This window comes from Halyomorpha halys, unplaced genomic scaffold, assembly GCF_000696795.3.
Source record: "Halyomorpha halys isolate HHAL.00 unplaced genomic scaffold, Hhal_1.1 Scaffold354.1, whole genome shotgun sequence".
Taxonomy (NCBI): domain Eukaryota; kingdom Metazoa; phylum Arthropoda; class Insecta; order Hemiptera; family Pentatomidae; genus Halyomorpha; species Halyomorpha halys.
In genome coordinates this window covers 364,691-379,569 of record NW_027111517.1, presented here as the reverse complement: position 1 = coordinate 379,569, position 14,879 = coordinate 364,691, and the positions used below count along the sequence as shown (strand labels likewise).

Here is a 14,879-nt window from a genome sequence, read left to right as displayed (position 1 = left end):
TATATTTTGTAGACAGTTGGCGTGAATTATTATTACTGTTTTATTTGTTTTTTCTGTTCTGATGATGCCTAGATTGACGAAACGGTGATTATTAAATTGTTTTTCGGTAATAGACACATGGCTTTCTGTTTAAAAATATCTGGAATTTTATCTTAATAATTTCTGCCTTTTTTGGGGAATTTGCTCTTTTTTATTAAACAGACTCATTGTAATTTAAACGGTCTCACGCACACACACAAGGTAGATTGGCGGGCAGTGAACTTTCCTAAAGTCAGGGAACTTAGTTGAATTCCTATCGCGAGAACATATCCTTTGTCTTGCAAGAAAATTAGCAAGCTCTTTCTCAGAATAGAAACCTCGGTTTATTAGAAACTCCAAATTCGTCTTGAAGTGGTATCGATCTGGGGATGATGACAGTAGGTTGGAGTTAGGACCTAATTTCACTTTTTCCAAATAAAACGATTGAGACACCTTTGCCAGTAACCTCATGAACTGTTTCATTTCTATCGAGTGTTGTAATGTTTACATATATTGCTGTCATGTGCTGTATGTCTAGAGTTTTCGCTATTAACTGAATTTTCGTAATCACGTTTTATTTTTTATATATCAATGCCATATCTGCTTTGGATTTGTTTTTTAAACCCATAAAAAATAGATATTTGAAATAAAGCTTATCTATTTTCTCCTGTTCCTTATAATTACTTGATATATATAATGAGAAAAGGGGGTGGGGATAGTTGAAATGTTTAAGAATTAATTTATTGGCCATTTTATTTCTTGACAGCTTTCCAGTCAAAGGCCTGAGGAATTTTAATGACCATTGTGACATCACCCACATCCTCTTCGCATACGAATGGAGCTAGTCATACGACTTTCCTGGAAGTCAGTTATAAATACTTTCATATACCACTCAATGAATATTTTTGTTTACAATATTAGCGTATTTTAAATATTATAATCGTTCCATCGTGGAGGTTTGAAGATGATTTTTTTTTTAAAAAGCTTGATGCATAACGGAATTTTATGCATACTTTTGCATCTGCGTGTATTTTTTTAATTTATGTTTTTACTTCTATTATATACTTTTATAAAGCCTATTTATGTCATTCAAAAGACATAGTTCAAGAGCCGGAAAGAAAAAAGGAGCTCTATATCTTAAAAACTACTAACAACACTAGAAAATCTAAAATAATATTAATTAAAGGAGAGTAAATTTGTTGAAATATTAGCCCTAATAAAGCTATTTACGTCCAATAGTTCTCGAGATATAGCCTTTTAAAAAGCAACATTTCATAAAAATGTCCTGAAATGTCAGTAGTTAGTTAATTTATTTTGAGAAATCTATACTCAGGAACTATGTGACGTACAGATGTTTATTAGCAATAAAATTAAAGCTAGTTTAATGTACTATAAAGTAGTTTATGACCTTTACTTTTGTAGGAATAATAGTTTTCATGATATTTGCTGAAATAAATTGATTTATAGTTGTTCCGACAGTAAGTTTGATTTATGAAAAATTTTATTTCAGAAACCATTGGACTTGCAGATGTCTCTCTGTACTCAAATTAAAGCTAGTGAAATTTACTATAAAATAGTTAATAATGTTTATCTTTGTATGAGTAGTAGTTTTTATGATATTTGACAAAATAAACTCACAAAATGTTAATTTCTAGTTGTTCGTATAAAATGTTGGATTTTTTTGAAAAAATATATCTTTAGACCCAAAAGTCGCACATATGTCTGCCAACACTCAAAATAAAGAAAATTTAACTTACTATAAAGTAGTTTATGACACTTATTTAGCAAAGTTCTTGAAAACTACTATTCATACGAAGGTAAAGGTCATAAACTACTTTATAACTCATTAAACTAGCTTTAATTTGAGTGCTAATAGACATCTGTACGTCAAATAGTTTTTGAGATATAGATTTCTCAAAATAAATTAACTAACTACTGATAGTTCAGTACGTTCCATACAACATTTTTATGAAATGTTGCTTTTCTAAAAGCTATATCTCGAGAACTATTGGACGTAAATACCTCTATTAGTGATAATATATCAGCAAATTTACTCTCCTTTAAATAATGTTCTTTTAGATTTTCTAGTGTCGTTGGTAGTTTTTAAGATATAGAGCTCCAAATGAAAAATTTTAATATTTAATGTTTTTTTTTTAAGGTTTTGAAACAGTCGCAATTTTTTATTTCCCCTATCTATACTTGGCAGACTCATCAATTTTGACGAGTAATTACACCTACTTTTCAATTAAGTAATCAAAGATTGGGTCGAAATAACTACCTTTTTCCCTCCTCTTGGGCTCTTGTACTAACACGTTTCATACAACAGTGTTTTACGATCATCCGGAAATAATTTTGCAAAACTCCACGTTATGACGATTAAGTTATTTTAAATAAAGCGATAACGTAAAATTGCAAAAAAAAAAAAAAAACAACAGCGAAACTAAAACAAAATAAATAAGAACATAATAGAATTCATCTCATCAAGAATAACGTGAGATGAGTATCTTCATTCCTAGTCGATGAATGTTGAATTATGAATGATGAATCTTACCTTCTTCTGAATTTTCTCTATCTCACTTTTAATCTGATTTTAACTGAACTGTTATTTATCTTACTCCTAGATACTTAACTAATTATATATTATGATGCTATTAATGGTTTCTGTAAACTAGGGTTTATATATTATATAAATTGAATACCGTTTCTGCTCAATTTCCTCCTATTTTTGTTATCACTTGGATTAATTTGGATCGGGTTTGACCACTTGTCAATTTAATGGATAAATATTTGTGTTTTAGTGATGAGAAATAAGCTTGCCGAAACCAGTATGGTTGTCTTGAGAGCAGGAAAATCGATAAAACTCTGTTCTCAGAAATTTTTTATTCTAAAAAAGCCTGGGATTCCAAGAAAAAGTTGGGAAAATTGGGTAAAAAAAAATCAGAATTTCTTCGGACTAATGTGACTGTATTTCTATTGGTATTTCTGTAACTTCTTCTATTTCCATTGGATAAATGATTACTCATCCTACAATTTTTTATTGAATTTTATAAAATTAGCATTGCTTCTATTTCTATATTAGGGGTATTCAGGATGTTGTGTTAAATGTAGAATGTTTTACTATGTTAAAAGTTATAAGTATTGGATTATTAGCAGCCCTTTTTAAAGTGATGTTAAATGTTAAATGCTTAGAGCTCCCAGCTTATTTTCTGAGCAACTAGTTTTATAACCTTTCCTTCCAAAACTTCATGTTATTGTTTACTTCTAAGTTTTGATTAAAATAATTTTTTACAACTAAATTGAGTCAAATGTGGAAGTTGTATGAAAGTTTAGCGCCTGATCGCCTTGTTGATCTTCTAACTTATGAGAAAGAGAATCAAGATAAGCTAATTGCCAACTGTCATTATATTATTATTATTGTCATCCATTGCTTTATTAGTTTTTAAAACATCCAAAACAATACTAATACAATCATAACACAACAAACAAAATGGTTAGCTTGTCTGTTGCGTAACGTCATTCTCTATTTAACAGACCTATTAACTGACTCTCAACCATGTTACATGTTATATCGTTTTAACATGGTAAAAGAAGGAAATATTTCTCCCTTTAACATAAGTTTTTTCCATTTAACACGGTACCAATAGACATCTATGCATGAAATATGTCCTGAAATATTGAATTTTTTTGGATCTATGACTTTTTTTGTATGTTGTTAGTCAAAATCGTGTACATTTTTTGTAGGATAAAAATATCTATCTTTAATATTCTACCAAATGTTGTAATAACTCATTAATAATCTCTATATATAACAATTTTCAGGAAGTAAATATGCCCTTGACTTCTGCCATCTTTTTATTATTATTTTACGACGTTTCGGACTATCCACCCATTTTCAAATCAATATCTAAAAATAATATAGAATTATCTACAATTTCGACATTAATTAAAATACATCATTTTTATTAATATATTTTTTTAAAATTAAAAACATATTATTACAATTAAAAACCCCATATATATTATACATTATACCATCTATCTTATTAATCATAACGCTATTCTTTATAACAGTTTTCTCGTAGGTTTTTGTTAATAATTGATAAATAGACAACAACAAAAATAAGTACGCGAAATACTTATTATTAAACTTCCTTGTGTTGCTACACTCGTAACTTTTTTAAAATTTTAACTCTAGTATCATATAATCGTCATATTTATAAATTAAATTAAATGATGTATTAATGATTGACTGTTACAGAGTAGTTTATATGCATTTCCATATGTCAAAAGATCAAATTAACCTTGCACGAATAAATTTGCTAGCTCGAAATTTTCCGATAAATAGAACTATAAATAGACACTTTCCTGTGTGCGCAAAGCAATTATTTTCAAACGCATTTTTGAGATATTAAATCTAATCTCTCATATATTTCGTGTTAAGGTGGTTTTAGAGCAACTCCTACTATAAAAAAAATATATATGTAAGATTAAAAAAAAAAATAATAAAAGATTTTTTTCCGAATACTACCCTCCTAAATATATAAGTTAGTAATGTGATAAGTTTATTTTACTTGAGGAAACAGAACGTATATTTTAATGATTTGTAATTTTTTTTTTTTTAAGGACCTGAGTTCGAATCCGGCTAGGCAGAAAATTGTTTTTTGTTACACTGTAGCCGTGAGTCACCTCTTGTGGGTTCTAGAGCCCTCCTGGGGTCCACCCAGCCTCCTTAATTTGGGTAAAAATCTTGCGGTCTAGCGTGATTCTTACCAAATCACCTCCTTACACAACCGTTGGTCTAGTAACAGTACTCCCTTACAAAGTACTGAACCCCTGACCCTTCATTAGTTGTAGTGCTACAGATTTAATTTCTTGGAAAAATAAGTAATTTCTTTAATCTACTTTACGAATTAGAGATTGCTAGGTCAAAACTGCATCATTTAATTATGCAGACTTGAGGTTGCTATGGTGAAGCCCCAGCTCAAACTACAGTGACCTTCCGTTATCCATTTTTTAATCACTTCTCTATCTTGACTTCTGCCATGATGAGTCCTATATTCCTTGCTAGGAGCGATATTAGGTTTATCGATCGTCCACTTTGTCATTTATCCTCTGATTTATTTTTAGTAGTATATTTAAGGGCTATGAGATATATTGTGAAGATAAGTATTACTACTAATTATATTTTTTGTTTTTTAAAATATTTTTATTGAAATTTACAACTGTATATTATATAATACACTCAGTAAATTTGATCTTAGTTAAAATGGAGTGTTACAGGCGTGTAGAGAAACTACCCATTGGTAGCAATATAATGAAGTTTTTACATTAGCAGGTCTTCTTTTTAGGCGCGTCGGAGGATTGTCAGGAATGGAAGAGGTATCAAGGTTAGAAACTAGTGGGTTTGGATGGTTAAAGAGTTTATAATGGAAGGAATGATACCTGGTTCGGGCTAGATCGGTTACAGATGCAACATCAAGGTCTTTATATATGATTTTATTTGTGACAAAGTAAGGAGCATTGAGGATTTTACGTTTTTGGATTTTAAGATTTTGGATACGAGAGGAATTCGAAGGTTTAGTGGAGCCCCAAAGCTCAATTCCATATGTCTAGATTGGCCTTATTACAGTCTTGTAGATCAGTCTTTTGTAATGTGTTAGAAGTTTAGACCGTTTGTCTAATAAGTGCTGTAATAGTCGAAATCGACGTGCAGTTTCCTGTCTTTTCAGTCTGAGGATTCCAGTTTAATTGTTTGTCCAGATGTAGTCCAAGGTAGCGGATCTGTTCAACAGGGCTAACTGTAACTATTAAATGAAACTGTAGGGCAGTCGGTAGACTTACGACGAAGGGTAATGGTAATTTAATAGAATTTGTTGGAATTTATCTTAATCCTCCAATTACGACACCATTCTTCGAGGGCAGTGATATGGGATTGGAGAGTTTGGGATACAATTAATGGGTTATTATTAACTGCGAGCACACATGTGTCATTGGCATACGTGGTGAGGATAGTGTTAGGATCGGTTGGAATGTCAGCTGTAGAGGATGGAACCGAGGATACTATCTTGAGGAACACTAGCGGACTGAGAATAGAGGGATGAATAGGAACCATTCTGGTTTACTTGGAATAATCTATCGATGAGAAAGGAACGAATGATGAGAAAGTATGTTGGTGGTAGGAATTTACGGAGTTTGTAAACCAGTCCCCGGGTGCCAGACTCGATCAAAAGCCTGTCATCGAAAAAAACTCCCGCGCAGTACATTCCGCGCTCCAAAGAAGATGAGACAACGTCCACTACACGATGACATTGCTGGTTAGTGGAGTGGGATGTTCGGAATCAAAACTGGTGATAAGGGATTATATGATGGGTATTCTGGTGGCTTTTGGGGTTTGGGGATCATTTTAACTATAGATAATTTCCAGGGGTCCGGAAAATAATGCTAATTTTGAATCCGAATTTTAAACTAATCATTTTAAGGTCACCTGTGTCGAATCAACCAAGTCTTGAAATTGTACGAAACTTTGGTATTTATAACAGCCTGGGATTTTGCCTCCAATTTTTCACTAAAATGACCGGTAATATAAAAAATTGAAATTAAAATGAGCCTTCTTTTATATTACCAATTTTTACCACCATTCTCAAAAATATTCTGACGATCTTGATTAAATTAACACAGTAATGACAGGAGTTAAGTTCTGAATTAAAAAGTCCTGAAGTACATAAATAATTAACCATCTCTCATTGTTAGCAGTAAGATACAACAGATGAATATAAAATATAAAAGAATTTGGTAATTAGTAATAGGTGAAAATAAATGTTTTTGTATTTTCATTTTTCTAATGGCAATTGTCATGACTTCTAACTATCTTCATAACAATCGTGGAAATTGGACAATATAGTGATAGTTGGTTTTTACTTTCACTTACCTATTACTTAAAATATAATATTGGAAGATTAATAGTTGACCTTATGTAATAAATTGTAGGATAATCCGATAAAATAGTAAACAAACTATTGGTAAACAACGTTTCGCATCACTTTGCAGGGCTTCATCAGTTACTAATAAATAGTTTTTTTTTAAAATATTTTATGCCTTGCTTAACCGTCACTCGGACTATCTTCCTAAAATTTAGACTATAATTATAAACTTCATTATTTAATTTGTATTTTCAAGATGTGAATAAAAACCTTAATACATCTTATCTATTTATCTTCTTGACAACGTTTCGTACAACCCGTCCAGTTTCAAGTCCATTTTTATTGCTTGATGTCTTTCATCCTTCTTCTAAGGGATTTGTCCTGACTATTAATAAATTTTGTCATATTTTTAGTCCTATTTTTTTGTTTTTTTGGTAAACCTCCATCTATATGTCAATCTTTTGGATATTGGACCATCCAATGCGTATAACGCCCAACATGCAAGAGATTGACATATTGATGAAAGTAAAAAAAAAAAAAAAAAAAAAAATAGGATTAAAAATATGACAATGCTCAGACAAAAATATGATAAATCCTTTATAAGGAGAATGTAAGACATGAAGTAATAATGATGGACTGGACAAAGGACGGGTTGTCCAGAAGATAAAATAAAGGAGATAAGAAGTAGTGTTATTTTATTTTATCGAAAATAACAAATATGTAAATAATAAATAAGTAATAGAATTAATTTCAACTCGTTAGTAGGATGGTGTATTATGCACTCAACGCATCAGATGTTTATTTAACTCATAAGCTATAAATCTCTAAATATTAAATAAGTGTCTTTAAATAATATCAACCAATCTTTTTAATTGAACCAAAAATAAAAAAAAAATCTTGTTGCTTTGTCCAAATCATTAAAAATGATTTGCTTTAGAAATAAAATCATTTATTAATTATTCGAACTTGTTGGACTGATGGCCGAATAAGTTCATAATTATAATCATGAAAATATATTGAGAAAATAAAGTGTTTAAGGCATTACTTTCAGGTCATCAATCATAAAAAATCAGACACTATTTATGTGCCGAGGTGGGTTATTCTCTTGACTATTCTGCTTGTCCAGAAGGCCTCGACAATGCGTGTTCAGTTATATAAGGTAAGGTAGTTGACAAGGAAGATGACTAGATAGGATGAGACTGAGAGATGATACCCGTTATATCTCGGAGGATGGTTACCTCGTCCTGCCGGGTACTATTCCGATAAACACGAGGGAGGAATGCAGACCTAGAGGGTAGGTTGCCTCCAGAGTCATGGAGGAAGGTCCCTTCGTCCTGCCGGGTACTATTCCGGCAGAGGCGAAGGAGGTATGTAAGCCCGGAGGGTATAAACCGAATCTGTCTCTAATAGAGGCTGTGGGAAAGTGATGTTTTTTTTTTTTTGGTTTTTTGTTTTTATATTTTTTTTCCGAACCCTCTAAAACAGAAATAAGTGAATTAATAAGTGCATTACTGTGAAAAAAGAAAAAGTATTTCGTGTTGTGTCTTACCTTTTACTACCTTTGGTATTTTATGGTTACCTGTTATGTTTAATATCACATATGAGCTATCCATTCGAAGGAGCTATTTTAAGTCCGGAGGTGAGGGACCTCCTCGTGTTTGTTTTCTGGTCTATTAGGGTTTTTTTTTTTTTTTTTTTTTCGAACCCTCTAAAAACAGAAATAAAAAGTGAGTTAGTAGTGCATTACTGTGTAGAAAGAAAAAAAGTAATTCGTGTTGTGTCTTACCTTTTACTACCTTTGGTATTTAAAGGTTACCTGTTATATTTAATTTTACTTATGAGCTATCCGTTCAGCAACTATTTGAGTCCGGAGGTGAGGGGCCTCCTCGTGTGGTCTATTAGGGGTTCTTTAAGACCCTTATTTATAGGCCTAGTGCATACGGCTGTGACCGAGAAGCAGTCTTATCTTATCTGCTTGAGGTATTTTCGTGTTTTATTTTGCCATCGTTTATTTATTATTTCATCGACATTGCTTAGTATTATATATACAAATTAATAATATGCACAAATAATAATGTGTTTTTATAAAATACAATAATATATAAATTTGAGAGCTTCGGTGAGGCTCGAGGTGCTGCGCTCTAGTGGATTTTAGTTGAACTCTTTTTTCCTCTCGCTACACATGTTTTGAAGTAGATACCATATACTTCACTCACAATATGTATATAAATTGTTCACCATTTGAAACCTATGTCGATTTTATTGGTTTCTTGGCAAACTATCAAATCATAAAACTGGTCATCATATGTTTATTACTGGTATTGAAGTGGAGGAGTTGTTTGTTTTCGAAAGTGAATCCACAACATAGAGAACTAAAATAGAATATCCAACCAAGAATCATAATCGAGATGGTAAACTGATTCGTTTTCAAAATAATACGCCACGAGAATAACCCACCTGACTCATGCTGTTTTTTATATCAACTGCAAATATTTCTCCTATTTTTAATAGAACTTATATATATTTATAACTAAGCACACGTGAGTGTGGCCAAACTGAAAATATGATCTAAGGACTTCGAAAAATTCCTCTGAAGGTATGTCCGCAAACGCTTTGTTTAGGAAATATTCACACCTAAAGATTTTTATGGGTTATTTAAGTTATATGAAATAAATAAAACCTATTTATTTGATCTAACTACTTTATTAATTAAATTTTCGATTAAATCTTGTGGTAATAAATTTTGTACCAATTGATAATGATATGGGTGAAGTCCATCTGCAATGAGAGTTCTCCATATTGTAGTTGGCTTAATATTTATTTCTGCTCCAGCTCTTCGTACACTGCCAGTTGGATTATCATCAAAATATTGTAATATGGTCGCACTCCTTTCTTCATTTTGTAAAGAGGCAAAAATGTCCGAGTTTTTCTAAGACATGAAAACGTCGAACTAAAGATAGTCTTGTTTGGTTATCTTCTATTCGGAAATTACCTCGCATATTCACGATGAGCAGCATTATCATTAGCATTGTGAAACCCGTACACAAATACCATATCGGCATATTTACCATTAGTATGAATTGAAGGCATATTCAGGAGTACTCTGCAAAACCCTCTTACAAACTGATAAATGTTATTGACAGTTCCCAATGCTAATTCCAAAGAGTATTAATCCTTATCTTGCCATAGTTTTTATGCAGTTAGGGATAACAGGCCATATTAGTATTCTATCTAATCCTTCTAAATAAAGCGTTTGCGAACATACCTTCACTTTGAACAATATTTAATATGAATCTTAATGTTTACATTTAATTAATAAAGTAGTTAGAACACATAAATTGGTTTTATTTATTTCATATAACGTAAATCCTTCGTAACAAACGAAAATGTTTAGGTGTGAATATATCCTAAACTAAGCGTTTGCGGACATACCTTTAGTTCAGTTTGGCCACTTAACCCTGAAACACCCTGTATATACTTACGAACAGAGCCAAGACTCGATTGCCACCCCCTTTTTTGTTTTCTTGAGTTTTTAGAATTCCAAAACGAAACTTATGACCAACCTCGAAGTGGTGTAGTGATAATGTTCGCTCGCAGTGGATGGGTCTCTTATTGCATGACCGGCCTCAAATCAGGGGCCGAACGTTGCGCTAATCTTGTAACAAGCTAAACTGTAAAATGTGAAGAAGCTGAAGAAGGGTACTACTTGAAACCTATGCTATCCATCCAAGAGATGGTGGTACAACCTATCACCGTTCTGATCCAGGGAGATATAATTAATCCAAGTGAGGTGACAACCTACATTATGTTGGTGTTTAGGATTAATCTCTAATATACCGTACGTTGGGAGAAAATTCAACAAGAGGCCTCACTTAAACTAGTTTGCGAGCAGAATGATCCTGGCATTGAATGTGATCAGGGGGGTGCTAGAGCTTTAAATGTAGGAAGACCTACAAATAAGGAAGGTCTTAGTGGGAAAGGTACCTCTTAAGATTGCGATTGAAGGTTGGAGCAGCAAAAGAGAAAGCTTGGCAGAGAATCTCATGTTGAGAATCGTGGATGCACCCAATAGATAATCCATGAGCATACTAAATTGCTCTTTTCAGATTGAGATGTGGATAAATGAAAATTACGGCTAAAGGAAGAAAAAAAAAGTTTTTAAAGTATTCACAATTCATCTTGCTGACCTCGAAACAAAAACATCACGTAATTGGTAAATTATGAATGAGACCGTCATTTCCGCAAATAGTTTTCTCTACTAAATAAAAGTTTCGAATCAATGTTTAAATAATTCAGTGTGATATTCCTCTACTTTAGCACACGACACTATTGATCTCTAATTAGCTGAATTACTCTTGACTTCATCTGAATTTATACATGCTATAATAAATAATATTCACCATATGTCGCTGCTTGTTTGGATAGTGGCGCTATTAATTAGTATAATTACATAATTTAGATTTAAATTAGCAATTAGAAAGAATATCACTGCTTTGCTTTGATAGTGACAACAACTTGGAATGAAAACAAACTGTGACTTTGTACTACTAACGAAGCAATTATAACACACTAACGCCACTTTTACTACGTACGGTGGGTTGGGTCGATATTATTGAAATGGCACATGTTTTTTGCCAAATGACTAAAAATACTAAAGATTTTAATCGATCTGGAAAATCCTTATTTATATAACTTACTAACTCATCATATAAACATTATTTTTTAATTATATTATTATATTATATTATTTAATTGCTGTTTTCCAATCACATTTTTTTCTTATGCTAAAGTCGTTGATCGTTCGACCATCAGGCGTCTTGATGACCGATATAAATTCGATTTTTTCAAATGGTCTTTGGCAAATGTCTTATTTCTAAATTCAGTCAGAGCAGGACATGTGGATAAGGTGGTCTCTATCCATTCTCCCTTGGTTGCACAGTACTCATGTAGGATCCTCTGCCAAGCCTATCTTGTGGAGACGATTATAGAAAGAAGTGGCCAGTTGTCAGGCGAAAGCAGGCTACTGCATCTCTTGGGATCTGGGATTAGGTATTCTATTAAACACTTTTTCATTTCCACCTTGTCTATGTGGATTTTTATTGTTTCCCCCTTAACTATGGTCCTTATCATTCGCCTTATTGATTCATTGGATTTTAGATGGACTGGTGTGGCAATTTTGTTCCTTGCCTGGCTAGACCATCTGCCTCTTCATTTCCTCGAATTCTGCAATGGCTTGGTATCCAATGTAGGATCACATTATTGCTTCGGAGTGTCAGGCCGATTTACATTCTAAAACAGTATTTGATAGACCTTCATGCGTGTTTGTAACAGCAAGGATAGCTGATTGAGAATCGATGAAAAGAAGAGCATTCCCGTCTTGCCTTCTACGCAGTGTTCTTCAGGAGAAGTGGATAGCTGCTATTTCACCGTCGAAGTTTGTTCCTTCCTTCCGGATTGGAAATCCCTCGAGTGAACCCCTTCTCCAGCATTTCTAACGGTTGATTCAGCTGCTCCGTCCGTATAAATGTGGAGTCAATCCTGTGGAGGATTGTTCATTTTTTGTGAGAAATATTTTATTATTTATGAAAACACAAAGTGATTCATATATTTTTAAAAAATGAAAAACAAAAGGAATATATTTGTAAAACTCTCAAGTATACAATTACAAGCAAAAATGAATTATTGAAGTTCATATGCAGGCTATTGAAAATAAAAATGCGTTGCTTTTTTTTTTTTAAGATAGTATCAAATAAAAAAACATCGATTGAATTTTGATGCGTTTGGTGAGTTATAGAAAGGAAAACAAAAAAGCACAATTAGCTGCAACAGTGATCTCTTAAATTATATTAACAATACACATGATCTCTTAAATTATATTAATAATAGACAATGATCTCTTAAATTATATTAATAATACACAATGATCTCTTAAATTATATTAATAATACGCGATGATCTCTTAAATTATATTAATAATATGCAATGATCTCTTAAATTATATTAATAATACATAACGATTTCTAAAATTATATTAATAATACATTAGAAATACGAATTATTTTTTATAGAATGCCATAACTAAGTTATAGTATGAGTAGGCAGCATTCATAACCTGAAAATGAAAGAGTGAAGGTATTATCGAGAATGTTGACGTGTCTATGATTTGAAATGATCATATATATAGATATAAAGATAACTAGTCGATTCTCAAAAAATTATTTAATATTATTATTTTAGCATTAAAGGTATCCAAATTCTTTTATAAAAATAAGTCTTAATTTTCATCCTACATTATAGGTTATTTAATAACCCTACCGAAGTAAATGTCTCCATATTGGCTGGAACAATGCTGGCTACTGTCATTGTCATAGGTTTCAAAGTCATTTCTTCGAAAATCATCAAAGATCTTTTGATTTCGTTACTGCACATGTACCATCTTGTGTTGTACATCTTGTACCTAAGTTCAGTGCTCTAAAAATACAATAGATGAGTTTAAAAAATGCTTATTAATGTCTTAAGTATATTATTTGTGTATTTGAAAATTAATAAAGTGTTTTAATTAGTGCTAATTACACATCGATTTCGACTATTACTGCACTTGCTAAACAAACGGTCTAAACTTCCAATTCATTACAAAAGACTGATACATGACTGTAATAAGGCCAATCTGGACATATGGAGTTGAGCTTTGGGGCTCCACTAAACCTTAGAATTCCTCTCGTATCCAATCCTTACAATCCAAAATCCTTCGTAAAATCCTCAATGCTCCTTACTTTGTCACAAATACATTACTATCAGTTAGTGTGATAGTAATTCGATTGTCAATTTCTTGCCGTTTCCTACTAATATGTTAATTTAATCTTACAAAGTTGGGCTGAAGTAAGTAAAGGTAAGCAACCATTCGCTGTACCGAAACTTTTCTAATTAGACATTACCGCAACATGACGCGAAATCTAATTTTTCGCTGAATAGAATCTTTAGCGATAAATATTATTAACTGCTACGCTAATAAACGAAATTTTAGAACCCATGAGAGGCCATCGCATTCCGAAGAGTGATCTGTTGCGAATTTTGGGATAAAGGCATAATAGATCCTTAATTTTTTTTTAATCAGGAAGTTGCTGCTAGAAGTATGAATGGTAATTAATACCGGAAAACAATTTAGGATCTGCTTTATCCAAAATTGGAAGAAATAAATTTGACAGACATCTGGTTTTGACAGGGCAGTACCGACTGACTTATCGTTAGAAAACGATATATTGAGTCCATATATTGAGAGCGAAATTCAGCGTGGTTTTAATCTAAATATTTGAGAGTTGAGCTAAGCTTACAACTTAGTTATAATTATAATTTTAAAAAAATTAGTGTATTTTTATTTCATTACTAGCTGACCCGGAATTGCTTCGCTATTGCTATATTTAAAGATGGATAAGGAATTAATAAACACAATTGACAGTTTTTTATAAATTACTGTATACTTTATTATAGAGAGCGACGGTAGCAGCGTGGCAACATGCCTGTCTACCAACCTTTTTTCAAGCAAAAGATGAAACAAAACTCACTTACAGCCTCCCCCAGGGCATTTGTGAGGCCCGTTAGCCAATAGATGGCACTCACCAAAAATAGGTGTGGGAGTGACGAACCCACCTTTTCAAAAAACACATCAGGAAACGTGCGATGTATTTCCTTAGTACATTGCGCGAGGCCTTTGATCTCCACGGTCTGTTGCGATAATAATAATTAAAAATAATACTTTAGTAATATTAATGGTTTTTGAATAACAATCCTCACTATACTTCAATATTAGTACTATATTGAAACAACTCAGACCGATTGAAATATACATCACCAACACTGGTGAAATAGTTTTTAGAGCAGCCATTGGTTACATTAACGTAGGAATTGGATGAACTATGAAAAAAGAAAGGATACTATCCCAAC

The 14,879-nt window shown here is 32.2% G+C and overlaps 2 protein-coding genes across 2 annotated transcripts in view; one reads left to right on the top strand and one right to left on the bottom strand.

The window, feature by feature from the left end:
• LOC106681635 (ankyrin repeat and SAM domain-containing protein 1A) overlaps nucleotides 1-14,879 on the top strand; it is a gene marked incomplete at its 5' end in the record, with an annotated part of 95,805 nt that overhangs the window by 35,392 nt on the left and 45,534 nt on the right. The window lies entirely within an intron of this gene.
• Nucleotides 12,994-14,879, bottom strand: part of LOC136796281 (odorant receptor 49a-like) — an 8,330-nt gene continuing 6,444 nt past the window's right edge. The window contains exons 4-5 of the mRNA XM_067049569.1: nucleotides 13,254-13,409; nucleotides 12,994-13,050 (exon numbers count right to left, since the gene is read on the bottom strand). Of these exons, the coding sequence (XP_066905670.1) occupies nucleotides 12,994-13,050; nucleotides 13,254-13,409 (213 nt within the window). The remainder of the gene's footprint in view (nucleotides 13,051-13,253; nucleotides 13,410-14,879) is intronic.